Here is a 27,337-nt window from a genome sequence, read left to right as displayed (position 1 = left end):
GGAAAGCTATCCAAAGGTGTTTTGTTTTTGCAGGACAACGGCCTTACACACAAATCTCATGTTGCCATCCAAAAAATACTTGATTTAGGGTTTGAATTACTAGAACACCCCCCTTATTCACCAGATTTGGCTCCATCCGACTATCATCTCTTTCCTCAACTGACAAAAAGTTTAATAAAAGGTCGTAAATTTTCTTCCAACGAGGAGGTAATAAAAGCTGTGGGTCTGGTTTGAAGAACAAGAAGAAACATTTTTTTGAAAGGTCTAGAGACGTTACAGGTTCGCTGTAATAAATGTATCCAATTAAGAGTAGAATATGTTGAGTAATAAAATATTTTTATATTGAAATTTTGTTTGGTTCTGTCGAGGGTTCTGTAGTAGGCTGAGAATTTTTCAATATATCCTGGTACCCAGTGAAGTGTAGATCCTATAGGAGAAAAACTCCTAACTTCGACACCATGTATATCACAACAACGAATCGTTTGCAATTCCATATTTATGAGACTTTCTTTCTTGAAATCACTCAAGGATTCCCACCTTTTCGTTTGTACCTCCGATTAAGGAACACCCCGTACAGTAACGGTTTCCTGTTTGGTTATGAAATGAACGTACTCAGTACTAAACCCAAATTTGGAAACTTTTGGAATTCGCACCATCTCCGATCGACCTATCTGAAAGGTTGAACATCGAGAAGTAAAACGAGCAGAGATGTCTCAATTGAACATGTCATAAACCCATCTTCGACCCATCATCACGCAATAGATATTCCCGGAGATCGCTAAATTGAACGGTTAGAGATGTCTCTAACTGGACACTTCCCGCGACCTGATCACATTTCAAACCGCCATTAGAACCTCAGTCACGATAATTCTTGTCTTTATTGAACCCGATAAACGAGTGTTTCGTGCGATTACAAGATAGGATCGAGAGTAGTTGAGAAATATTTTAATCGATACTTGATTTGATAACCAACGCTTAGAGGGAAGTGACAACGAGAACGGATGACTGGGTCCTCGGTCATCTTGGTACTTGAATTGTGGTTCGAAAGTTCGGCGGTTTTCGAAAACTATCTGGTTGTCAAGGTATCACAAATCACAAGTTCGTAGGAGACAGGTGGGAGTTTGTAACTATGGGGTGGTAAGAAGAATCATTGGACTGTTTTTTTTGTGAAGAAGAAGAAGAGGATCACGAGTGTACAGGATACAAGACAACATTCGTTGTCTACAGAGGGGATATCGAGAACTTTGAGAGCTAGAAGAAAACGGATAACACATTCTCTAGTTCTTTTTTTCCGGCTAATCCAAATTCGAAAATAGAATCGGCCTATAATTTCTAGATTTTGAATTATGAACAAAAATTGAGTGATACCTGAACTACGACTTTTTCAACGAGTTAGAGGAGAATGCATGGCACATTACGGTCATCTTTTTTCGAGAAACTGATACAACAAAATTTCAATGTCAAAATATTTTATTACTCAACATATTCTCCTCCTAATTGGATACATTTATTACTTCGAACCTGCAACGTCTCTAGACCTTTCAAAAAAAATGTTTCTTCTTGCTCTGCAAACCAGACCTCCACAGCTTTCATTACCTCCTCGTTTGAAGAAAATTTACGACCTTTTAAACTTTTTTTCAGTTGAGGAAAGAGATGATAGTCGGATGGAGCCAAATCTGGTGAATAAGGGGGGTGTTCTAGTAATTCAAACCCTAACTCCCGAATTTTTTGCATGGCAACATGAGATTTGTGTGCAGGGGCGTTGTTCTGCAAAAACAAAACACCATTGGATAGCTTTCCGCGTCTTTTCTCTTTAATTTTTTCCCTTTTAGTGGTCAGTAATGTCGAATAGTAATCTCCGGTTATTGTTCTACCCTTATCCAAAAAATCAATCATGATTACTCCATGGCATTCCATCGATTGTTGCCTTGTTTCTGGATCGTAGAAATGTACCCAAGTCTCATCCATAGTAACAATTCGGTTTAAGAAGTCTACATCGTTTTCAAATCAAGCACAGATCGAACGCGATGCTTCTACACTCCCACGCTTTTGGTCAGCATTCAAACATTTGGGGATCCATTTTGCAGCAATTTTTCTCATGTCCAAATTGACCTGAACTATATTATGAACGCGTTCGTATGAAAAATTCAGTGCTTCAGATATTCGTTTCAGGAAAATTCGACGCTCTGATAAAATCTTGTCATGAACTGCATCGATATTTCCGGGGACTGACACAGAAACTGGCCTTCCCGATCGGTCATCATCTTCAATGGAAACTTCACCTTTTTTGAAGCTAGCAGTTCAATTTTTCACACTCGCATACGAAGGATATTGATCACCAAGGGTATAAAGCATATCTTCGTAAATCTGCTTACCTCTTAACCCTTTTAAATACAAGCACTTGATGATGGCTCGATACTCCAATTTTTCGATTTTCACAATTTCGGTGGACATCTTCTTTATTTTAATTTATTGCCTAACTCTGTTTTACTCCTTTGACCTCAAACTTCACACTGACACTCCTAATGAGTTATTGTTCGTCTAGGCTAACTAGATAACCTCGTAAGTGGAGAGGGATGATGTGCAAAGGGACCAGACTAGACATGAGATCGGAAAAAGCAATTTGTGATTCGTGCAATCTCAAAGCTTTGGTGTTCCATACGAAATTGTAACAGTTCTCAAGATCGTCCGTTTTATAATGAAGCAGCTCAAGTTTCTATGCAGCACCAACCTAAATATACGAGGTACAAGACAATAATGAAAGCACCGCTAGTAATTAGCTAGGTGCATGCCGTTGCATAGTTGAAATGTAATGCACCTAATGGTTTTCTAACGAGCGGATTGTCATTGAAACCGACACCATACTCGACTTCCATAAAGCGAGCAGCTCTGTCGTGAAAACTAAGGAGATTATGATCTTGCGAAATCTACGCGGATTTTGAAACTTACAATTAGATCGTAATCTGCGGCTGCACGCGCGTTCTCTCACGCCAATTCATCAATTCTACCACGGGTTTCATTGATTAAAACCGTCGATAAGAAGGAATTCCATTAATGAAATTGTTACCCTTAAATTTCAACGTTTTTCTACGAAATAATAAGTTTTTACTTACATTGATTTGATTTCATTGGACTCGTGGAATGATATACAGGGTGTTAATGAGTTGTCCATATAAAATATGCAAGATGGCTGAGCTACAACCCCTGGAAGTTCGACAAAATTTCATTGAATTTCAAGTACGGGACTGTGGAAGGTGACTCCGGCACAGAAAAGACGAAACAAAACATAAAGATATGGCTGGATAATAAATGGTTCAGTACTTCCGGGTCTTTTTGATTAGTTGCATCAGGTCACTCGAAAAATCATGCGATTTTTGGTGGAAAAAGTGTAGAAAATTGAGACGGTTTATTGAAAGTGCTTATGTTGACAATGTGCTATTATTGTTACCCTTTTTCATATCATTTTCTCGACTATTATTAGTCTATTATTCTGTTTTGTCCTAAGTATTTGTCTGCCAGTTGAAATCGAAATGAGCCATTTCATTAAATCGTTTAAATTTCTAAATAATGAGTAAAATTCGGCAATCCTAAGTTTCCATTTTCATTCCCACGAAAACGTATGGTTGAGTGAGTAATCACAAGATAAGTTTTCTCCCATTGTTTTGCACTAATTCACATAACAAATGATCTAAGGGCTTCATTTGGACCAGTTCGACCTTATGTTGAAAAAAAGCCTCACCTTTGAATACACCCTGTATATTTAAAGGTCAAAGTCATCTTGTGTATAATGGTGCATTAATCTCAAGCAGATAGATTTGCAAGTTTAAAGTCAATGAGTTTTCTACAAAAGTTTTTCCTCTATACCACTATCAATTAAGGATATTTTAACGCCAAGGAAATTGGAAAAACTTTCCAAGCATCCAGGGGTGGCATAGCCCATTATGTAAACGCTGAGAGTTGATGAAAAATCAGTTATTATATTCAAGAACGTGTTTTTTGTGATCATCATCATTGATACTGCGATTTCTTCGAGTATCCAAAGATGAGCACTCTTATTTGATTGTATGACAATCCTACTTTTATTCAATTTCAATGTGGACGTGGAATTCCTTCCACATTCTTCACAAATCTCCCGGAAATCACAAACAACTTGTTCAACGAGCGCGACACGAATCGTCAAGACAAAATGAACATTCCAGCGAGTGAACAACAACAAAAAATCCCATAATTAAATAACGATCCAAGCTAACTGTCGCTAGTAAATTAGAATCGATTACAGACGCCAAGATGCCACTTCTTCACTTCAGGATCACCTGATATCTCCATCGATACGATACTTTACGAGGCTTTGTTATAATATTTTCTCGGTCGTGAAATATGCGAGATGTTCGAACCAGATATCATCTTCCTCGTGAAGTTATTGAGGATAAATCGTTAAGGAGAACCTCTTTGATCGAGGAACGAATCGTACAAACTACTGACCTAGAAAACGTGAGGATCTAACAATGGTACTGCAACAGCGACCGGTAAAGACATCCATGCTAATTATTTTCGTTTATTATTCGATCGATTTCGTTACGAACATACGGCTGACGAGATGAACTACATTTAAATCGCCGCTGTAAGTATAGGCGACCTGCTTTCTTGAAACATTTGCTTGGACGAGCGAAAACGTTAGTAGGGAAATGGAGTAGTAATGAAAGTTTTTTCCTATACATAATCGCACCAGTGTCATATCTCGGTATTGGAAGATGATGCTATTAGATGAAGAGAGGAGCATTGCTGGTAGATAATTATCTGCGTGTCTGAAGATTATCCAATATTAACGATGAATTTCTGTCATGAAGCGATGTTTTTACTACTTTGACACCCATTAATGCAATATAATAGATGATTAAGTACTAAAAGTCTAAACACACTCGATTTGTAGAGCCAGATGTATCAACTAAGACGACATGTTCCGATATAATAAGATCATCTTCAGGTCCAATAAGTGCTGGAAACTAGGCTGGAAAATTTTAACACAGTAAGTAAAAACTTAGTAGGCTAGGCAGATGGTACCACAAAGTTTCAAATGCAAAAGTCTTGCAGCGCGCGAGTTGTATAACAATTGAGACTCAAGTGACGAGGGCCCGACTCTGATGGAGCGGGCACATTCTGAGGATGCAATACACAAGACTCCCCAAAATAGCTTTGTATGGAGAATTCACAGAGGGAGCTCGAAAACCGGGAGGCCAGTATAAGCTGTTTAAGGATGCACTACATCAATCCCTAAAATCAGTTAATGCCAATCATAACTGGGAACAAGTAGCGTTAGACAGGTCACAGTGGAGGTCTTTGGTCCACAGTTTTAATGGAGACTCGAGAAGAATACAGCAGCTGCCAGATCTGGTTGGTGACTATCCATGCCCAGAGTGTGGAAGGTTCTGCAGGTCACGGTTGGGTCTCTTCACTCACAGTCGCGAGTAGCCCTAAGAAATTGTAAGTTTGATCGCACCGATAGTCTTTTTGTGGATTTATTCTCGGGAACGAGATTCAGAAATGGATGGATGAATGCATGAATGATGAAAGGTTAGTTTCAAGAAGGTTTCTATGAAACAAGGATTAATATTGTCAATGACTTGCTCTATGTGAATCTGCTCAATCTTGTGAACATCAAGCACCAACAAATCTGTACGTCTGTTGAAACAAATGCCACCCCAAATACATAGTGCCTGTACCACCTCTAAACGGATGAACTTCCTGAACTGACATGGGATTTCTTGGCACCAGAGGATAATTCCATACCGAACAATATAAACCATATTATATTGAATTAGTGGACTGTGGAATCCAGCTCAAAAGTAGACTAAGGTCTCGAAGCCCTCGATGAACTGTTTGAATCGAAACCAAAACTCCACGGGTAGACATAGTCAGTTCTCAAGATACACCCACGAAATTTTTCATAAGTCTTTGTGCAGTATTTCTGAATTATACCAGCATCGCAGTGCACTTCGAATCATTCCTTGTAGTTCCATATTAACGAATTTATTTAAATTTCGTGAACTTTTTTTCAGAAACACTGAAAATTATAAGAATTATTTCAGATGCATACCACCCGCTGATATGAATATCAACAAGTGTTACGATCTGAATTGAACTAGCCAATTTGCCATCGTCAGGGCCCCAAATGGCGTACGCTCCATCGAAGAAAAGCAGATGCTGACCATGGTTTCGGTCTCATTTGACCTCGTCAGAACAACACAGCTTTTTCTCCGATGGAGAACGTTTGGAATTGCCACTCAATACTGGCAAGCGCTACTGAGTACTATACAGTTACACAGAGCGCCACAGAAAATTATGGAAATGTGTAAAACGAGAAAAATTGTTACTGCAATGTTGCAATAATTCATTAAGAACCTCTAGTAACATATTTCAACTACTCATTGACCTTTAGTTCCGGAAAAAAACAAAAATAAATAAAAAAATTTATGAAGATTATACATGTGGGCAAAGTATGACAATATTCTATTGCTTGAATTTCAAAGAAATTTCAAAGATTGTTCAGAGAAATAGAAACGTTTGTGGTCGACCTCAATTTCAACATAACATTCAATTCACAGAATGAAGAACATATCAATTATATGTTCATTTATTTTGGCATGATCTTCATTTCAGATAATTCATCAATTACTATGCCATTTTCATGCCATAGTTTACACCATGAACCTCATAAAACACATGAACAAGCAAAAATTCAATTGATTAACATTTCATTTTCATAAAAAAAATATTAATAAAAATCCCCCAAAAAAAAGCAGCCATTCGAAAAAAACTAACTACTCTCCACCCCTCTTAGAAGGTGCATGACAAACTCCCCAATTAAACATGAAAATTTGCGTTATTTGAAATAAAAATTAACCTGTTCGAGCATTTTCTCACAATATAGTAAATACCGAAGATATTTATTTTGTGCGTTACTTTTTACCCACTCTGTATATGCAAGAAGGGGCTCAAAATTTGCATGAACCTTCTAAACGTTCCAACTATCGGATCTGGAATTCTGAAGGTTCCAAATGAAACAGAGAGAAAATAATATTGAATAAACTTAGAAGCCAGATTCGCTCGGTTCTGAATTTTCGTGTAAAGTCGAATCGTTTTTCCACAACACCGTCATTCCAGCACTCTCCAGCGATGTATTATTTAGATTCCCGCATCCAGTACGTCCCGATCCGATGGACCTACACAATAAACCATTCAAAACCGAGACAAAAACGCCACATAAATCGAACCGTGTTTATTTACCCTTCGTTCTCATCCTCGTTGGCCACCAGCTCCAACATGTGCAACTTAAGCATGATAACAAACTCCTCTTTCAGTCGCACTCACATGCTGCACAGACGCGAGGATTTCAAAACCAAAACAAACGGACAGATAAGTCCAAAATCAAATCGAACGGGAACAAAAACACAAACAACGATCACTCAAAGACGCCGACGAAAAAAATCCGGATCAGGTGCGTTAGCGTCGACGATGGGACCTTTAAATTCGCGATCGACCGCGCGATTAGCGCCCGGGCGTCGAGAGGCGGAAGACGATCGATCGGAGATCCTCAAGGTTGACTGTATCGGGCACCCACAATCGAAGGAAATGCATCGAAGATTGAGAGTCGACGAAACGCAACGGAAGACTCTTGGATGTAGGCACCGGCAGCGTTTCCGCGGGTATCTGATCGACGGCCGGGCGTATGGATGTGATTCGTAACGAGCGGTCCCGTCGTTTCGAAGAAGTGGAAACGAAATTTGTAACTTGCCACGTGAGAACGGTCGGGCCACTTTAATTGGCGTAATGAGAAAGTTCGAAACGAGTCGGAGTCTCTGCGTCTTGAGCTTTCGTTATGCAATAGGCTCGAGTGGTCGAATACTCCGAGATAATGGTATCTGACAAAAGTGTTAAGCACATAATTCTATACGGGATGCAAACCAGAAGTCGTGATAGCTTCAATCATATGAGAAGTTCAAGGCGAACATAGTCACCAACTGTCTCTACTAACAGAGAAACGAAACGAAGCTAAATAGAAAAATACAGGGTGGTCCAGATCGTAACCAAGAAATTTTAACCACGTATTCTACATCAAAAATAAGCCCTAATTTGTCATATAAACATATGTCGGGAAATATTTCCTCTCCGAGATACGGAGTGTTAAAATTATAGAAAAAATGATGTTTTTTATTAATAACTTTCACACTGCTTGAAATATTTTTATGAAATTTGAGACATAGGTTTTGAGCGTCAAGGAGCACTTTTTGCATAATATCATTTCTTTTTTATTCCACCAGTGGCGTCGTACTGCAGCGAGACTGAATATTTCAAATAAAAAAATGATACGCCACTGGATTTTCCGACAATAAAAATTACTCATTAAATCCTTATTTAATTTGGAGAAAATTCGGTCTCTCGATTTTTTGCCGTACGAGACACCGTTTCCCTTTAAAAAAATTAAACACATGCATGAAGAAATCACCAAAATTTGATATGGTAGTAATAATAAGACTATTTTTGCTATATCAAAGGCGATTTCTTCATACATGAGAATGTGTTTTATTTTTTTAACCGGAAACGATGCCTCGTACAGCAAAAAGTCAAGAGACCGAATTTGCTCCAAATTAAATAAGGATTTAAATAACAATTTTTATTGTCGGAAAAACCAGTGGCGTATCATTTTTTATCTGAAAATATTCAGTCTCGCTGCAGTACGGACGCCACTGGTAGAATAGAAAAGAAATGATATAATGCTAAAAGTGCTCCTTGACGCTCGTAACCTATGTCTCAAATTTCATAAAAATATTTCAAGCAGTGTGAAAGTTATCAATAAAAAACATTTTTTTTTTATAATTTTAACACCCCGTTTCTCGGAGAGGAAACATTTCTCGACATATGTTTATATGACAAACTGGGCCTTATTTTTTATGTAGAATTCGTGGTTAAAATTTCTTGGTTACGATCTGGACCACCCTGTATAGTCCACCACTTGCATAGAAGGCCCATCAAAAAATGTCCTTCAAAAGGGACTACACCAAAAACAAACACACAGTCTGACCGGATTTCGGATTTAGCTTTATTTCAGGGGTGACTTGGAGGTTAAAATATGAAGAAAACTTCATATTAACTCCTAAAATGCATCCCACAGGCTCTAGAACCTTTACAACATGACCTCCAAAAAAATCCAATCAACAGATCTTCGGCACTATTTTCTTTCTGTTAAAACCTTCCACGTTTTTTTAAAAAATTTAAAAAAAACGCAAGACAAATATGTAGATAAATAAAAAATATACAGTATATGCATAAAACTGCGCCAGAGAAGAATTTTCAAATATAGGGATTGTTGAAAATATAAAATTTTCAGTAGTAAGTCTCAAAAAATCTTCTAAAAAATATCTCCGACCTTTCTCCAACCATATAATTGATTCACGCGCATCAATCTTCAGATCGTCAGTTACGGACAATTCCGATCGATGCCCCGTCACAGTTACTCTCCGGTTTGTTGAACAAATTATTTTTAAAGTATCTGTGTGACACATAACCGGCGCATTCCATCTTCGTCAAGCCGAAAGGATCGTAGATTAGCGGCAGGAGAGGAAAGGTTCGCCGTGCCGAGGCAGATTCCCGCGAGGGGTCCGTGAAGTTAGCGAAAAGTTGAAAGCACTAATTCTGAAACTATGTTAAATATTTAGTGCTTAATTAGTGCCTATTAGTGCCGTATGAATCTTTGACAGCACCATTGTAGTTTTTGAGAAATTGATAATTCAAGTTCTTGGTGCTGACTTCACGCTCAGCACCAACATTTTCAAATTACCATGAAATTATTATACTAATATTTAGTGCTTAATTAGTGCCTATTAGTGCTTTTGGAACCAATGGAAAAAAATGAACGGTTTTCAAAATATCACAGATTATTTCCTTTGGTGCTGACTTCACGCCCAGCACCAACATATTGAAATTTCGTGAAAATTTTTGTTGCAATAATTAGTGCTTAATTAGTGAATATTAGTGCTTTTAAAACGGATGCGATATCATTTTTAGTTTCACAGTAATTGCCTGATGCTTTTCGAACTAGCGTGAAGTTAGCGAAAAGTTGGAAGCACTAATTCTGAAATTATGTCAAATATTTAGTGGTTCATTAGTGCAAATTAGTGCCGTATAAATCTTTGACAGCACCCTTGTAGTTTTTGAGTTACACGAAAAAATCTGTTTTGATACCGCGTAGCCATCTATGGAGAGGTATGCGAATCATTCTCTGCAATAGATTCGTCGTCAGTGCGTCATTTTATTATCACCTAAAGCGGCTCACACATATACGACTTGGGGCGCCAATCTTGATATCGAAGAATAATTGTACTATTGATTTAAGGGGACACAAAACTATTTTCTGAATTATTCAAATAATGTTTATATGAAGTAAAGGTTCTTTTTCTCAGACACTGCCTAAACTCTTCTTTCTTTTGTAATAATAATAATACTTTTTGGGTCATCGAGATGAAAAAAGAATATAGAGTGTATTATATGCTCAGAAAGAATATCAGAAGAACTGTATTATTTTTCAATATGGAAGTACGAAAATTCCAACGGAAAAATGTATAGTGCTATGAAAATAGACATATAATCCCCTATATTGGGGATAATAGTAAAATATATTTTTATGTATATCTAACCAGACATATGAAAATAAAAATGTCTCAATACGTAGGTACATAACGAAACATAATAGCAATATTTTGACGAAAAAATTCTCAAACATAAACGGTGCAACAACAAACTCGAAAAAACGCAAAATTTTCAATATGTAATACAACAAAAAATTTATGACGAGAAGGCAGAATCATATATCCATTTGAAAAGCAGTTTACAAAAATTTCAGCTTCATTCAAATAATGTGCAACGTCTTGCACGCCCATGCTTGACACCTTATTGTTGCAACGCCGCTGATTTTCGCGAACTACATCTTTACCTTGACACACATTAACTCTGTGTCTCGCGCCTCTGTAATCTTTCATTTGTCTGCGCATTGAAAATTTCTCGAAGGTTCTTCCTTTTCCGTTTTTTCCCTCAAGGAAGAAGGTTATCTGTCGAAATATCGTATCGGAATTCATCGATTGATTATTCTGAAATTAATGAATTTTAAGTTGGCGAGGTTAACAATATTGTCTCGGTAAGTTCATAATTCCTTTAATTTAAACAGGGATCTCACTAGGAATGTTTGATTAGGTAAATTTGCTGGTTCTAGATTTATTGCTTGCCTTCATTTTGTTTTACAGCACATGTTCTTGTACTGCTTTTCATTTCCCCAGAGCAGGATTCCTTCTCAGGTTTATTTAATAATTATATTATTTTGTTCATGAAAATCTTTGTTTTCTCATGAAGAGTTGGGAAGGAGTTCTGTTAAATTTTTCTGCACATTTTCATTCTTGTTTATTTCGCATAGCTTTTTGGTCCGGAGCTCAAATTTTTGGTACGGAGCTCAAATTTTTGGACTGGAACTCCAATTTCTGTACCGGAGCTGGCTGCTTATGTGTTTGACAAGAATTTGGAATGCAACTTTGGCTTGAGGCACAGCATTTGAACGGAGCTTGAGGCTTAATAGAATTTGGACAGAAATGCAGGTGTCTGACTCTGAAAGTACGATTTTGGTTTAAAGCAGAATCATCAACCTTGGGCTGAAATTCAACTCTACGCTGCACATTATCGAATACTACAGGAAACCCACGTCCAAAGGGACAGATCTGTTGCTTGAACTCACTTAAGCTAAGTAGATCTAAGTTGTGAAATTTTGAGAGACTGTAAACTTTAAATTTCTGTCATTACGAGTGATTTTCAGATTGTACATTGTAATTATTTTAAATAATATATTGTGAAAGACCTGACTGGGAATTTTGTTGCTGGGGTAATCAAGCCCCCCTTGAGAAATTAGAAGTAGAGTTTCATGCTCGAACGCCCTTCAGGGCAATTGTCACGTTACACATTTGGCGCCCAACGTGGGGCCCGAGAAACCCAGCGACATTTTTCATCAGTTTAAAGAAACCTATCAGTCTCTCAAGCTTGCACACCTCACATTGCTTTCACTTTTTCTTTTTGCTTTGAATAATTCTGGAACCTTTGCTATTGTTGTATTTTTTTTTATATCTTGCATTTGAATTCTTGGAATTATGAACCCCGACTCTTTGAAAGCTCATGAACTCGCATATGAGGTTGCTGTACGTTTAGGAAGGGATGACAAAAATACTGTTGAGCGAAATCGCAAAATTTTGAAAGGTCTCTTGGCGCAGGAAAGAGGAGATCGAAGTTTTTCTGAAATTCAGGACATTTTTACGATAAAGGAAAACTTTGAGGAACTTTCACAATCAATTTCAGACTTGTCCTTAAAAATATCTAAATTAACGTCTAAGTCTAATGTTTCTGAATTTAAAAGACTTGAAGATAGATTGTGTCATTGTTCTGGGAGATTAAAGCGGATTTCTGTTGAAGAGATTACTGAGGAAGATCAAAAACGTGATATGATGTTTCAGATCATTGAATTAGAAGCAGAACTTGATGAGCGCAAGTCGTCAGTTAAACCTATTGCCTCCTCCTCATTCTCTACCGGTATTGTCTCAACACAGCCTCACTGTAGTAAAGTGCCTGTCTATAAATGGAACTTAAAGAAATTCTCTGGAAGAGAGCCTTTAATGCCTTTTCTTGAAATGTTAGATACGTTGAAAGTTTCTCGTGGCTGCTCTGATGCAGATTTATTTGATTCCGCCGCTGACTTATTTGAGTCAGATGCTTGGACTTGGTGGCATAACCACTTCGTCAGAAAATCTTTTAGTAAATGGTCAGAATTGGTGGATGCGCTTAAGGAATCTTTTTTGCATTCGAATCATGATCAGGTTATGCTTGACGAAATAAAATCGAGGAAACAACGTCCAGGAGAAAGCGCTAGCATTTTCATATCTTCACTAGAGGCACAATTCCATCGCTTGAATACAAAACCCCAAGACAAGGAAATAGTTAACATTATTCGGTCAAATTTGCAACCAGATTATCTGAAGGCTTTAGTTTTGAGAGACATTGACACAATATCTGATTTAATTTCCTTGTGTAAGAGAATAGAGGATACTTTGGGCTTAAACAAAATAAAGTCGCAAGCCGTTTCTGAACTCAACTTGATTTCCTGTTGGAATTGTAAAAAATCTGGTCACAAGTATTCCGCCTGTAGGCAAGCCAGGAGGAATAGATTTTGTTTCGGTTGTGGAGCAAGCGGAATTGTAAAATCGAAGTGCTCCAAATGTTCAAAAAACGTAGCTGCTGGTCACGTTATGGCAGACAGCGTGAATCGGCGTTCAAGTACTGCCACATCGACTCGAAACACCGAACAGTAAATAGATTCGATCGCGAGGTCTTTAACAACTGGTTAGAGACGATAAAAATCTCCTTTTCTGATAAAAGGCCTCATCATTCAGATAACAATCTCAAAGATCCTCCTCATTCTGTATGCCACTTACTGGAAAGACTTAACGATGACAATAGACCTTATCTTAGAGTCAAAATATCTACGGAAAGCGTTTTGGCATTGCTAGACAGCGGCAGTAATGTGTCAATTCTTGGTTCTCCTTCCTTGTTTATGTTGAAGAAACTCAATATCCCTTTAAATTATGATGTTTCCTTGCATCTTACCACGGCTGACGGAACATTACAGAGCACTCTGGGTTACGTGACTCTGAATATCGAATTAAATGGTCTCTCGAAAGCTCTCAGGTTTTTGGTAGTTCCTTCTATCTCGCAAGAAATGATTCTCGGAATGGATTTCGTTAAAGCTTTTAATATCAAGTTGGATTTCACTAACTCTTCCTATAATTCATCACTTCTCAACACTGCTGCAGTTCATGCAATCAAGCCTGCTGATGATTTGTCACCCATGCAGAAGGATATTTTGGACGAAGTAATCAAATTATATGGGACCATAGGACCCAAGGATAGAATTGGTAGAACCCACCTTCTCACATATTCTATCAAGACTGAAGGCTCTCCAATACGTCAACGGCAGTATCCCCTTTCACCGGCTATGCAATCTGTTCTCAATGAACAGATAGATGAAATGTTGGAACTTGGTATCATTGAACCTGTGACAACAGTTTCACCTTGGCTATCTCCTCTTTGGCTGGTTGCCAAGAAAGATGGTTCATATAGGGTTTGCTTTGATGGTAGGAGGTTAAACTCGGTTACTGTTCCTGATTCGTATCCTATGCCTTTAATCGATTCAATAATTGGTAAGGTTCGCAATGCCTCATTTTTGTCGTCCATAGATTTGAAGTCTGCATTTTTTCAAATTCCGCTTGATGAGGAATCCAAGTTGAAAACGACATTCGCCGTTCAGGGTCGTGGGTTATTTTGCTTCAATGTCCTTCCCTTTGGCTTAAATAACGCGTCTCAAGCTATGTGCCGTCTTATGGATATTGTAATAGGGTCATCTCTTGAGCCATATGTCTTTTATTATTTAGATGACGTCATTATAGCAACTCCCGATTTTGAGACTCATATTTGGGTTCTGAGAGAACTTTTTAAGCGCCTTCAAGAGGCAAACTTGACGGTTAACTTCGAAAAGTGTCATTTCTGTCGTCCCTCACTTAAATTTCTAGGATTTTTGGTGGATGAACAAGGTCTCAGAACAGATCCCGATAAAATTAAGTCAATCGTGGAGTATCCAATTCCTACCAATGCTACACAAATTAGAAGATTGATTGGTCTTGTTGGATATTATCGACGTTTCTTGAAAAACTTCTCGACAGTGTGTGCTCCTATTTCAGATTTGTTAAAAGGTCGCAAAAAGGGACAACCAGTACAGTGGACGGACGAGGCTGATGCTGCATTCAGAACGGTCAAGCAGATGCTGACCTCAACTCCAATTCTAGCTAGCCCAGATTTTACAAAGCCTTTCTTTTTAGCCTGTGATGCCTCTGATGTGGGTGTGGGCAGTGTTCTATTTCAGGAAAACGACGGTGTTGAACATCCCATAGCATATTTCAGCAGGACTTTAACCAAGTGTCAGCGAAATTACACAACGACTGAGAAGGAGCTTCTTTCTATTCTTCTCTCTATCGATCGATTTCGTCCCTACATTGAAGGAACTGAATTCACTGTAATAACGGATCATTCATCACTACAGTGGCTGCACTCTATGAAGAACCCTTCTCCTAGGATTGCAAGGTGGATTGTTCGTTTGTCCTGTCACCGTTTCAAAATACTTCATCGCAGTGGCTCCCTCAATACCGTGGCTGATTCCTTGTCTAGAATTCCTGAAACAGCTGTTCTGGATCTGAATAGGTTGAAACCGGATCTTTGGTACCGAACTATGTGTGATAGGGTTTCTAGGAATCCTGAGTCCTTCCCTGATTTCAAGGTTTCAGGAAATGTCTTATATAAACACATCATGAGTAGATCTAGACTCTCGGATGCGTCTGCAGATTGGAAAATTGTGGTTCCGACAGAAAATAGGCTGGAACTTCTGAATAAATATCATGACGACCCTTTAGCTGGACACTTTGGTGTATTTAAAACTCTCTCTAGACTCTCCCAATTATACTACTGGCCGAAAATGAGGAATTCCGTAAAATTATATATTCGTAGATGTAAGGTATGTGCTTCGTGCAAGTCGGACAATTTGCCACAAGCTGGTTTAACTGGTAATTATCGCAATATAAATTTTCCCTTCCAGTTAATATCTGCCGACTTGTTGGGTCCATATCCCAGATCGAAGAATGGTAATCAGTACGTCCTTGTAGTTACAGATTGGTTCACCAAGTTTGTCTTAGTGCACCCTATGGCTAGAGCCACCTCAAAGGGTGTTGTCAAGTTCATTGAGAATCAGGTTTTCCTTATGTTTGGTGTTCCGCAGATCATAGTTGTAGATAATGGAGTTCAATTCACTTCCAATGAATTTAAGAATTTGGCTAAGAAATATAATGTACAAAAAATCTGGTACAATGCAAGGTATTTTCCACAAATTAATCCCACTGAACGAGTCAATAAAACGATAACAACCGCAATTAGATCTTTCATCGATGAAAAGCATAATACTTGGGATCAGAATCTCTATCAAATTGCACAAGCTATCAGATTGGCAAGGCATGAAGTCACGGGTTATTCTCCATCTTATTTGTGTTTTGGCAGAAACGTTCCCACTGACGGTGCTTTCTTTGGTTTGATTTCAGATAACGCTAGTAATTTGATTGAAGTGGAAAATAAGTTTTTGGACCCATCTCTACAACTCAAAAACCTTCCGGACCTTTATAAGACTGTTCAGCGTAGACTCTTTGATGCATATAAGAAGAATGCAAATCGCTATAATCTGAGGAAGCGTGACGTTCGTTATGGTGTAGGTGATAGGGTTTGGAGGAAGAATTTTGTCCTCTCGGATGCATCGAATAAGTTTTCTGCTAAGTTCGCTCCAAAGTATATTCCTTGTATTGTCGATGAAGTTATCTCCCCATTGGTCTATGCCTTGAAAGATCTAGACGGACACAAACTGGGTAACTTCCATGTTAAACATCTTAAACCTGATCTAACTCATGATGTACCTACCGACTCTGACGAACACGAACATGACCATTAAATTCACTCTTTCCGGTGCACAGGATTATTTACTTGATTGGCAATTTCTTTATCGTACCTATTTTCGACCTTCCTCGTAATTTGTCTTAGCTTTGCATGAAATTGCCGTTAATTTGTCTGGAATATATTGCGGATATGCACTTAAAAAAATCTTGTTGTATCCAACTGTATATTTTGGAGTTTGATTTTAAATTTTGCGTCACTGATGCAGATACATTTTCTGAGCACCGGATTGAAATGTTTTCCCCTATTTTTGACTTTGCAGGTTTTACACCTGCTGGCGCCCAACAAACTTTTGCCGCGAGCTTTTCGTTCACTTCAATGGAGAGGATGGGTTGGGAAGTGATTTCGAAATATTTTGTTAGATCACCTTCACATTTCACGTTTAACATCTTAAGTGAGACAGACTGCAAACTTGCTGTCTTCATTTACACCGGATTTGACTGTTCATCGTTGAGGATGACTCTTTACCGAATTTGTGTAACAATTACATACCAATTATGTCTTTTCTTTAAAATCTTACCGACTATGTCTCTTCTTTAAAATCTTACCGACTATGTCTCTTCTAAAATCTTACCGACTATGTCTCTTCTTTAAAATCTTACCGATTATGTCTTCTCTTTGAAATCTTACCGACTATGTCTTTTCTTTGAAATCTTCTTACCGACTCTGACATCTTTATCGGGCTAGTGTGCGAGGGCACGCTGAGCTACCTTTTCTTCTTTTTCTTACGGATTTTGACTCTTTCTTCCTTGTAAAACTCCCGACGAGTTATCAGTTGGTCGTGCACTAAGCCGTAGCTTTTTGCCCACGCGGACCACTGAATGTTCCGATTATGATTTGTGACCATACCGACCTTTGACACGAAAAATTTTCTATTATACCGATTGTGACTCTCGATGCGGACATCACCACTCTAAGATGTGATGGGGGTCGCAGGGGAAGCGACCTTAGTTAAAAAATATCCCCCTTGTCCAGCGCCTTCATCGAAATCTTCGATTCGGATTTCGATGAAGTTTCTCTTTTTAGTTTGCAAAAAAAATTATTAAAAAAATTTCGGCCCATTATTTAATATCTTTAGTTGAATCGGTTTGTATTTTCATCTCATATCTAGCTGGACATGCCGGTATCTAGCCACCTTCAGTGACTAGATATCTTTCACCTTTTCCTAGTTTTAGCTTTAAGTCGCCTTCAGCGTTTTCATTGTCCTCGAAATTTCAAATAGCCTTCAGCATTTTACCTCTCGAATCGCCTTCAGCCTTCTTCATTTTCACATTATTTTCAAGTAGCCTTCACTGTGTTCAGCCTTCAGCATGTTTTATAAAAAAAAATTTTTGCAAATTTTTTTTCTTTCCTGGTGAGAGGTGTGTGCAACGTCTTGCACGCCCATGCTTGACACCTTATTGTTGCAACGCCGCTGATTTTCGCGAACTACATCTTTACCTTGACACACATTAACTCTGTGTCTCGCGCCTCTGTAATCTTTCATTTGTCTGCGCATTGAAAATTTCTCGAAGGTTCTTCCTTTTCCGTTTTTTCCCTCAAGGAAGAAGGTTATCTGTCGAAATATCGTATCGGAATTCATCGATTGATTATTCTGAAATTAATGAATTTTAAGTTGGCGAGGTTAACAATATTGTCTCGGTAAGTTCATAATTCCTTTAATTTAAACAGGGATCTCACTAGGAATGTTTGATTAGGTAAATTTGCTGGTTCTAGATTTATTGCTTGCCTTCATTTTGTTTTACAGCACATGTTCTTGTACTGCTTTTCATTTCCCCAGAGCAGGATTCCTTCTCAGGTTTATTTAATAATTATATTATTTTGTTCATGAAAATCTTTGTTTTCTCATGAAGAGTTGGGAAGGAGTTCTGTTAAATTTTTCTGCACATTTTCATTCTTGTTTATTTCGCATAGCTTTTTGGTCCGGAGCTCAAATTTTTGGTACGGAGCTCAAATTTTTGGACTGGAACTCCAATTTCTGTACCGGAGCTGGCTGCTTATGTGTTTGACAAGAATTTGGAATGCAACTTTGGCTTGAGGCACAGCATTTGAACGGAGCTTGAGGCTTAATAGAATTTGGACAGAAATGCAGGTGTCTGACTCTGAAAGTACGATTTTGGTTTAAAGCAGAATCATCAACCTTGGGCTGAAATTCAACTCTACGCTGCACATTATCGAATACTACAGGAAACCCACGTCCAAAGGGACAGATCTGTTGCTTGAACTCACTTAAGCTAAGTAGATCTAAGTTGTGAAATTTTGAGAGACTGTAAACTTTAAATTTCTGTCATTACGAGTGATTTTCAGATTGTACATTGTAATTATTTTAAATAATATATTGTGAAAGACCTGACTGGGAATTTTGTTGCTGGGGTAATCAAGCCCCCCTTGAGAAATTAGAAGTAGAGTTTCATGCTCGAACGCCCTTCAGGGCAATTGTCACGTTACAAATGAATTTGTGTAATTTCATGCTACATCAATCTTTTAATAGGTCTACCTATATATATTCTTCCCATTGACCATTGACCCTAATATTTCCTCTAAAATTAGCTGTCTCGTAAAATATGAGTTTCATTATGAATGATTAAGATAATTTCGATTCCATAAATATAAATAAATAAATCTTTCTATCACAGTCGATAAATGAAGAGTATGTATATTTTTGGAGTTCCGATTAATGTGATAATCGTGAGCTGAGTTTCCTCTTCATTTTCTCGTTTGCTTCATATGACCAAGTGTCCTTGAATATTGAAGGTTAAAGATCACGCAAATCAGTTTGTTTTTTCTACTTTTCCTTACCTATCTCGAACACTTCTCTTGATATTGAAGTAATATATCATTACCAACGGAAGAACAAGAAAATGAAGATAATATTGAATTCCCGGAAAGACTATCTATTTCACCTCTCACCATCTCTTATATTCGGAAGTGAGTAAAATTTTGCGTACTGATCTTAAAATGAGAATATCAAACAGAAACTCCTCTTAATGCTTAGGTATGGTTTTTTCGCATGGTCGCATGGGCTGCTAAAACTTTTCACAAAGCTTATTATTTTAACGTTTGTAGATCGACATTGTTCGATATAAGATTACAGAACTCAAGAAAATCCAGATTGACCTGGTGGTCATAATATAATACGATCTTAGACAGACTAGACAAATTCGACACGAATATTTTGTTAAGTCTGTGGAAGACTTTAGATTCAATAGATTGGCATTTGCGTCGGATCTCGGCTCTACCCAATCGTAATGTTGAGAACAGCGTTGTCAAACTTCCGAACTCGGTAGAAACGACTGCGCAAAATCGGCAGATTTGGAAATCGGTTAAAGAATAATATTTTCATGAATTTCAATTTCTTGAATAAAACATATAAAAAAGGGAACATATTCTCTGAGAAAGATCAGGGTAGTAAAGCACATTATTTAATTCCTTAGATCCATACATAGACGATAATACACATTTTTTGGTGGGGGGACGCCTAAGGGAGGTCTGAGGTGACCTCAGGTGAAGATGTTGAGTGGGGAAGATATACGAAAAATCTAGAAATAGCTAAAAACAACGAAAAACCTCTTACTCGTCCCTTTTTCGTTGTAGTTGCCCTTTTTCGTTGTAGAGCCGATATTTGACGCAAATGCCAATCTATTGAATCTAAAGTCTTCCACAGACTCAACAAAATATTCGTATCGTATCGTCTAGTCTGTCTAAGATCGTATTATATTATGACCACTGATTTGCGTGATCTTTAACCATCAATATTCAAGGACACTTGATCATATTAAGCAAACGAGAAAATGAAGAGGAAACTCAGCTCGCGATTATCACATTAATCGAAACTCCAAAAATATACATACTCTTCATTTATCGACTGTGATAGAAAGATTTATTTATTTATATTTATGGAATCGAAATTATCTTAATCATTCATAATGAAACTCATAGTTTACGAGACAGCTAATTTTAGAGAAAATATTAGGGTCAATGGTCAATGGGAAGAATATATATAGGTATACCTATTAAAAGATTGATGTAGCATGAAATTACACAAATTCATTATTTGAATGAAGCTGAAATTTTTGTAAACTGCTTTTCAAATGGATATATGATTCTGCCTTCTCGTCATCAATTTTTTGTTGTATTACATATTGAAAATTTGGCGTTTTTTCGAGTTTGTTGTTGCATCGTTTATGTTTGAGAATTTTTTTGTCGAAATATTGCTATTATGTTTCGTTATGTACCTACGTATTAAGACATTTTTATTTTCATATGTCTGGTTAGATATACATAAAAATATATTTTACTATTATCCCCATTATAGGGGATAATATGTCTATTTTCATAGCACTATACATTTTTCTGTTAGAATTTTCGTACTTCCATATTGAAAAATAATACAGTTCTTCTGATATTCTTTCTAAGCATATAATACACTCTTTTCATCTCGATGACCTAAAAAGTATTATTATTATTACAAAAGAAAAAAGAGTTTAGGCAGTATCTGAAAAAAAGAACCTTTACTTCATACAAACATTATTTGAATAATTCAGAAAATAGTTTTGTGTCCCCTTAAATCAATAGTACAATTATTCTTCGATATCAAGATTGGCGCCCCAAGTCGTATATGTGTGAGCCGCTTTAGGTGATAATAAAATGACGCACTGACGACGAATCTATTGCAGAGAATGACTCGCATACCTCTCCATAGATGGCTACGCGGTATCAAAACAGATTTTTTCGTGTAACTCAAAAACTACAAGGGTGCTGTCAAAGATTTATACGGCACTAATTTGCACTAATGAAGCACTAAATATTTGACATAATTTCAGAATTAGTGCTTCCAACTTTTCGCTAACTTCACGCTAGTTCGAAAAGCATCAGGCAATTACTGTGAAACTAAAAATGATATCGCATCCGTTTTAAAAGCACTAATATGCACTAATTAAGCACTAATTATTGCAACAAAAATTTTCACGAAATTTCAATATGTTGGTGCTGGGCGTGAAGTCAGCACCAAAGGAAATAATCTGTGATATTTTGAAAACCGTTCATTTTTTTCCATTGGTTCCAAAAGCACTAATAGGCACTAATTAAGCACTAAATATTAGTATAATAATTTCATGGTAATTTGAAAATGTTGGTGCTGAGCGTGAAGTCAGCACCAAGAACTTGAATTATCAATTTCTCAAAAACTACAATGGTGCTGTCAAAGATTTATACGGCACTAATAGGCACTAATTAAGCACTAAATATTTAACATAGTTTCAGAATTAGTGCTTTCAACTTTTCGCTAACTTCACGGACCCTCCCGCGAGATACATAACCGGAGCGTGCGCAGCCCCGTTCAACAAGTGTCGCTGCAACGACGAGGGTCCCGCAGGTTTGGCGTCCCGTTTTAGGGTAATAACCGAAGGGGTTAGATCCGCCAGGGGTGCGACACAGAAGCTTGCTGATTCAAAAATGTATCAGCTCAGAAATCAAGAATGGAAAATGTATAAAATTGATTTTCCCGAAAACAGTGTCGTAGATATCTGAAAGCTTGGTTTGAATATTTGAGTATTCGAACACGAGAAATCGATTGAGTGTCCTCTCTCCATCCGCTGGATTATACTCTCACCAGCAAAAAAACTCGGCCACCAAACATTTTGGTGAAGTTCGTTGTCCAAGAACTCTCGTAATTTTTCATCGATTTTAATTGTTTCTACGCCAAATTGTAGATGAATTCTTTGATATTGAAACAAACTCCTTGAAATTTTTCCCAAAATGTTGATAGCTTATTCACACAGAGTGAAAAAAATCATGTATTTGTAGTCCAATTTGTTAACAACCTGTGAAACGGTTCGGGAAGTTGTACAGTTTACGCTCAGTTTATTACAAGGACCATTCTTCCGCCATCTTTCAGTTTTTATTTCACCTTGATATCTTGATTTCTTTTGAAGATACATGTATTCAAATAAAAGCAATAAGAGGTTTGCCGACTGAAAGATGGCGACAGGGATGGTCTTTGTAATTAACTGAGCGTCAACTCTACAAATTTCCCGAAATGTTCCACAGGGACTACAAATATATGGGTTTTTTTCACCCTGTGTAAATAAGCTATCTACATTTTTGGAAAACTTTTCTATAGATCGTTTCAAAACCAAAGAATTGATCTATAATTTGGCCTAGAAACAATTGAAATCAACGAAAAATTACGACAGTTCTTGGATAACAAACAGGGTTGAAGATCCAGAAGTTTGGTATGAAAATATAGGATTCCGATGAACACTATCAATTCTTCAAATGAGTGTGCCGCAGAGGGCATTTTCCCCTCTTCCAGAGGGAAAGAAAAAGAAATCAATCGGTATGTTGGGGAGTTGTGACAAATTGAAAGGCATCCCAAGGTGTTTTTTCGGGTAACACAAATAACCTGAATTAGTTCGGGAACAAAGGAAGTTTTCATTAAGGCAATGAAAATTCCGGCACATTCTCCAGAGTTGCAACAAGGACTCGAATTTTATTGTGTCGAACGCCAAAACAAGAAAAAACCTAGAAAGGAATTTCATCCCTCACTATATTGTCAGTATGGGTTCCTCTGGATCAATAGGATGACAAAAACAGAATAATTTCGATCATTCCTTCCTTAATATACAGGGTGGGTTTTTGACTTTTGTACAAATATTTTAGCAGTAGATTTCTGAGGTCAAAAAAAGAACTTTTTTATATCTACCATTTTTTCAGATTTGGCCCAGATGAAAATATATACCTATCCATTTAAAGTTTTCATAATGAGCTGTGCCACCCCTGGAAAAACAAAACTACCTACAGAATAACTAGCTAAATCTGTGACACTACTCATCTGTGGCTCTTTTAAAAGGAATTGTATTCGGTCAAAGTACCCAAATTTTCGAATTTCCCAGATATTTTTTATTTTTGAGAATCAAATTACTCGAAAACGGCGCCATTATACGAGAAAATATAAAGAATACTTTCATTGTACAAAACATTCAAATATTCATTAGATAACTTAGTTTCAAGAGTTGGGTTCTTTGAATTTTTGAAATTTTTATGGTACGTAAAAGTCATGATGAGAAAACTGGAAGACGTGGGTGATATCTTGTTTTCGAAAAAGATCAATCAAATAAATGAAAAACTATATATTCCGAAATTAATTTCATTCGATGAAACCGTTTGTGAGAACTAAAAATTACATTTTTTATGGTTCTTCAACAGCCTGTATCTTTTAAACCAAGCCGATTCAGATAAAATGGCAAAGGAAAAATGTGTTTCTTTTGACCTCAAGAATCTACTGTTAAATATTTATATATGTGTTATTTTGCCTCGGTGTTCTATCCAACAATGTAGGAAAACAATGCTACATCTATGTTTATATGACACCATCTATGATATTGGGGTGAGTAAAATATATATTTATTTCTAAATTGTATCTTTATGGTGAAAATCTCAAATCATGATCGTGAGCCATTTACCTACGTGGAGAATTAATGGTTCTATTATACCCGGAAAAATGCACATCTCATCTATTACTTCTGAAATCTGTGCATTCCGCCTGTATATCAGTAAATGTGGAAATTTTTCGGTCGGTGCGCGATTTTACGATAATGGTGACATCAAATGACCGTATTATATTGAGAATCGCTTTAATATGCTGTTTAGAGCGTGCAATCACTAGCCAAACCTTCTCACATACAGCGTTAGAAATACTCTGATGAATGCTATAATCTTCATGGTATCCCTTTTGGGACTTTTCTCCTCTCAAGTGAGTACACTTCAGAATTCGTTAATTTAAATTAGGAGGGGGTATCGAGATAGAATGAATGCCTCACTCCTTCAACTTTTAGTGCCATTTTGTAGAAAAAACGTTTTTTTTAGAAATTTTCTCATTCATAAAGGATATTTCAGAAAACTTGGGCGTGAACCTATCTTTTTTTGTCTCATATACAGGGTGTGGCTTAATGAATGGATAATATGGTACCTCCGGGTAGAGGACGTTGTGGCGGTTCAGAAAAATATGTTTTATATTCAAAAAAATTTTACTCTTTCCATTATTTTTGATGGCCAGACTCCAAATGAAGGAATTTTTTGAATATTATTCCTAGATCGATGAGCTATCGAAGTTATTCATTATTTTTTGGGATGCATGCATAGTTTATTTTTAACAAAAATCTAATTCAAATATCCTGTGTTAAATATTTTGTACCTGAGTGTCAAAGTAAGAAAAAACATGTCTGTTTAATTAAGCTTCCGAATTGATATAATTCACTGTATTTCCATCATTTAATATAAAATAATTTCCTTTTATAATGAGTTAAGGCCTAGTTTAATCTGAACCTTTTTTCAAAAATTTTGAGCAACTGTAATGGGACATGCAAGCAATCATTCATCATGAGGTGTGGAGCATATAAATAGTGCTCATTGTGGCCACTTTCAACACTCTTTGTGAGATTTAATTTAATAAAAATCATTGAACTTATTTTCAAATTGTTATTTCCCTTCGTTTTGTTTCATTATTGAATTCCAAAGTTATGAAAACAATATTTTCAAGTTACTTTCGAGTAATGAAGTGAATTCGTGCACTTTTGCAATAAAAAAACAGGTCTTGAATCATTTGTGATAGGAAATTATTTTCCTGTGACAGTTTGTAGGTAAAAATTCAAAAAAGATTTTATTGGAGAATCCATTTCTTCTGTTGAAGTTGAAGGGGGTAGGAGGCCTTCGTAATCAGTCACGCTGTACAGAGAGAAGTAGCAGAACCTTTACATTGACAAACCGTCAAAGTCTTTCGAACCCTACATGGTCAACTTTAATTTTCAGATAAGCCCGACAGGGTCCATATGGATCGGAACCAAGATAGGAGAAATCCACAAGCTGATCATGAACTTCGCGACCTGCATGGCCCACGCTGGTTCTTTCCCCCGCTTCGACATATCCACGCCGGAGGGCAAAAGGTTGGAGAACATACGCGCAGACATGGACCGACTGACCCGATGCTCCATATGGACGGTCATAGTGTGCGGTCCCTTGCACCACATCAGGGCAACGTACAACCTTTTGATGCTGCTGACAGAGAACCCCCTCCTAATCACAGATGTAGCAGCCAGTCCCTTCAGGTGCGCCTTCAGGTTGATGTGCTTCATCAGTAGCAATGTACCGTTCCTGAGATGCGATCAGGTACTGGATCAGAATCCTTTTCCTCCATTGCGCAATGATTTTCTCGATTTACCGCCCTTCGGTGGTCGTCCTTTGCCTCCTTTTCCTCCTTTGCCGAGTCCACCTTACGGAGTCCTGAATCTCGAAGGTTCCGGCATACCTGGTGTCCCCATAGGTTCGTCGTTTCCAGGTTCCTCGTTTCCTGGTTCGTTGAATATCGGAAGTAACTTTCCACCATTTGGACCCAACGCGGTAGGTTCGCCTTTTCCTCAAGGTCCCACTTTCAATGGATTGGACACCCTACCTCAGATGCCTAGCGATTTTTCGAATATTTTCAATGCGCCACCTATGAATCCTATACAACCGCCAGCACCGGGTAAGACTGACCAATCGACGACCATAACGGAAAAGTCTGCCGGAGAACAAGATCCTGGGATCCCAATCGACTTCATGAAGGATATGTATTTGGGAATGGGCAGAGATCCGTCTTCAGACAGCGCAAGTTCCAAGAAATTTGAAGATAGTCTTGGACTTCCACCTTTCGAAGGTGTAAATGTTTAATATTTAGTATGTATTCCAATAAAATATAGTCCAACCTGACTTAACCAAACCTAACTCTCAGCAATAAAAAAGGCAATTTACAAATCCTCAGAATCTCCATAAATGATAAGAATATCAATATAAAAGTTTACAAAATGCTAGCAAAAGAACTGAAAGAATAAAATTATAGTGATCGTGATGCTGGATGCTGAACTTGTCTTTCTGTATACTCGATGTAACTCGTTATGGTACCTACATAAATTGCAATTTATTGGATGATTGAGATATTTTTATGTGAGCAATAATTCTATAATAACGGAAATAAATGACCATGATTTATAAAATACACATAGGTACCGTATTGGTGTTCAAAACAAAGTAAAGTGATAAGGAAAGGTGATTATTTTCATGGCCAAAAAACAAGTTCTTGCCAATTTGGCATTACTGTTTCTTCATGTGAGTACGCAAGAAGTTTTTCCCAATGATGTCATTGAAGGTTTGAGATGAAACACTGGAATTTGACTCAAAATTTTCTTGAAGGTGTATTCAATATTCATTTAAAAGATCCTACCAAATTTCGAAGAAATAAGAGTAAAAAATAGCCATAATGATTCATTTAAAAAACCTGAAAATGCTCATGCTTAGAGTCATTCGGGGCAACTGTGCGCACTTTTGCCTTTCAAGCCATACCCTGTTTCAAATATTGAAGCTAGGAAAATTAAAACATATTCATAAGATAGAGAATTTTCTAATCTATAAGAAAACATCAAAAAGCAAACAAACAAAAACGTTTTCTTTCCGCAAAAAAGAAATTAATGGAGAAAGTCGGAGTGCGTTCACATGCCCCGTATTGCGGGTAAGTGTGCGCACCCTCACGGGGTAAGTGAACGCAGTGCTTTGTGAACAACACAATCAAAACAAATTACAAAATAATGTCATCAAAATGTAACAATATTAGAGAAATGCTGTTTATTGTCGATACAGAAGCGCCTTTTTACAAGCAGTGCATTATTGTTCGTGCCACAAT

At 37.3% G+C, this 27,337-nt stretch overlaps 2 protein-coding genes and 1 long non-coding RNA gene across 8 annotated transcripts in view; 2 read left to right on the top strand and 1 right to left on the bottom strand.

Moving 5' to 3' along the window:
* The window catches only part of LOC123317479 (rap1 GTPase-activating protein 1), a 345,747-nt gene that overhangs the window by 295,654 nt on the left and 22,756 nt on the right, over positions 1-27,337 (bottom strand). The window contains exon 1 of one of the 6 annotated variants that reach the window (XM_044904045.1): positions 7,285-7,690. The exons of the other annotated variants lie outside the window; for them this stretch is intronic. Within the exon in view, the coding sequence (XP_044759980.1) occupies positions 7,285-7,337 (53 nt within the window). The 5' untranslated portion in view covers positions 7,338-7,690. Of the gene's footprint in view, positions 1-7,284; positions 7,691-27,337 lie in introns of those variants that run through there. 6 annotated transcript variants of the gene reach the window in all.
* On the top strand, positions 17,801-18,979 carry LOC123317497. The gene is made up of 2 exons (XR_006538173.1): positions 17,801-18,267; positions 18,541-18,979. It is a non-coding gene; the product is annotated as an uncharacterized LOC123317497 (long non-coding RNA).
* LOC123317491 lies at positions 24,248-26,710 on the top strand. The gene is made up of 2 exons (XM_044904064.1): positions 24,248-24,379; positions 25,435-26,710. Exons 1-2 carry the CDS (start codon positions 24,329-24,331, stop codon positions 26,329-26,331), a joined length of 948 nt encoding a protein of 315 aa, XP_044759999.1. The 5' UTR covers positions 24,248-24,328; the 3' UTR covers positions 26,332-26,710.

The sequence above is a fragment of the Coccinella septempunctata genome, chromosome 7 (genome assembly GCF_907165205.1).
Source record: "Coccinella septempunctata chromosome 7, icCocSept1.1, whole genome shotgun sequence".
Taxonomy (NCBI): domain Eukaryota; kingdom Metazoa; phylum Arthropoda; class Insecta; order Coleoptera; family Coccinellidae; genus Coccinella; species Coccinella septempunctata.
This window is presented reverse-complemented; position numbering and strand designations above follow the sequence as displayed.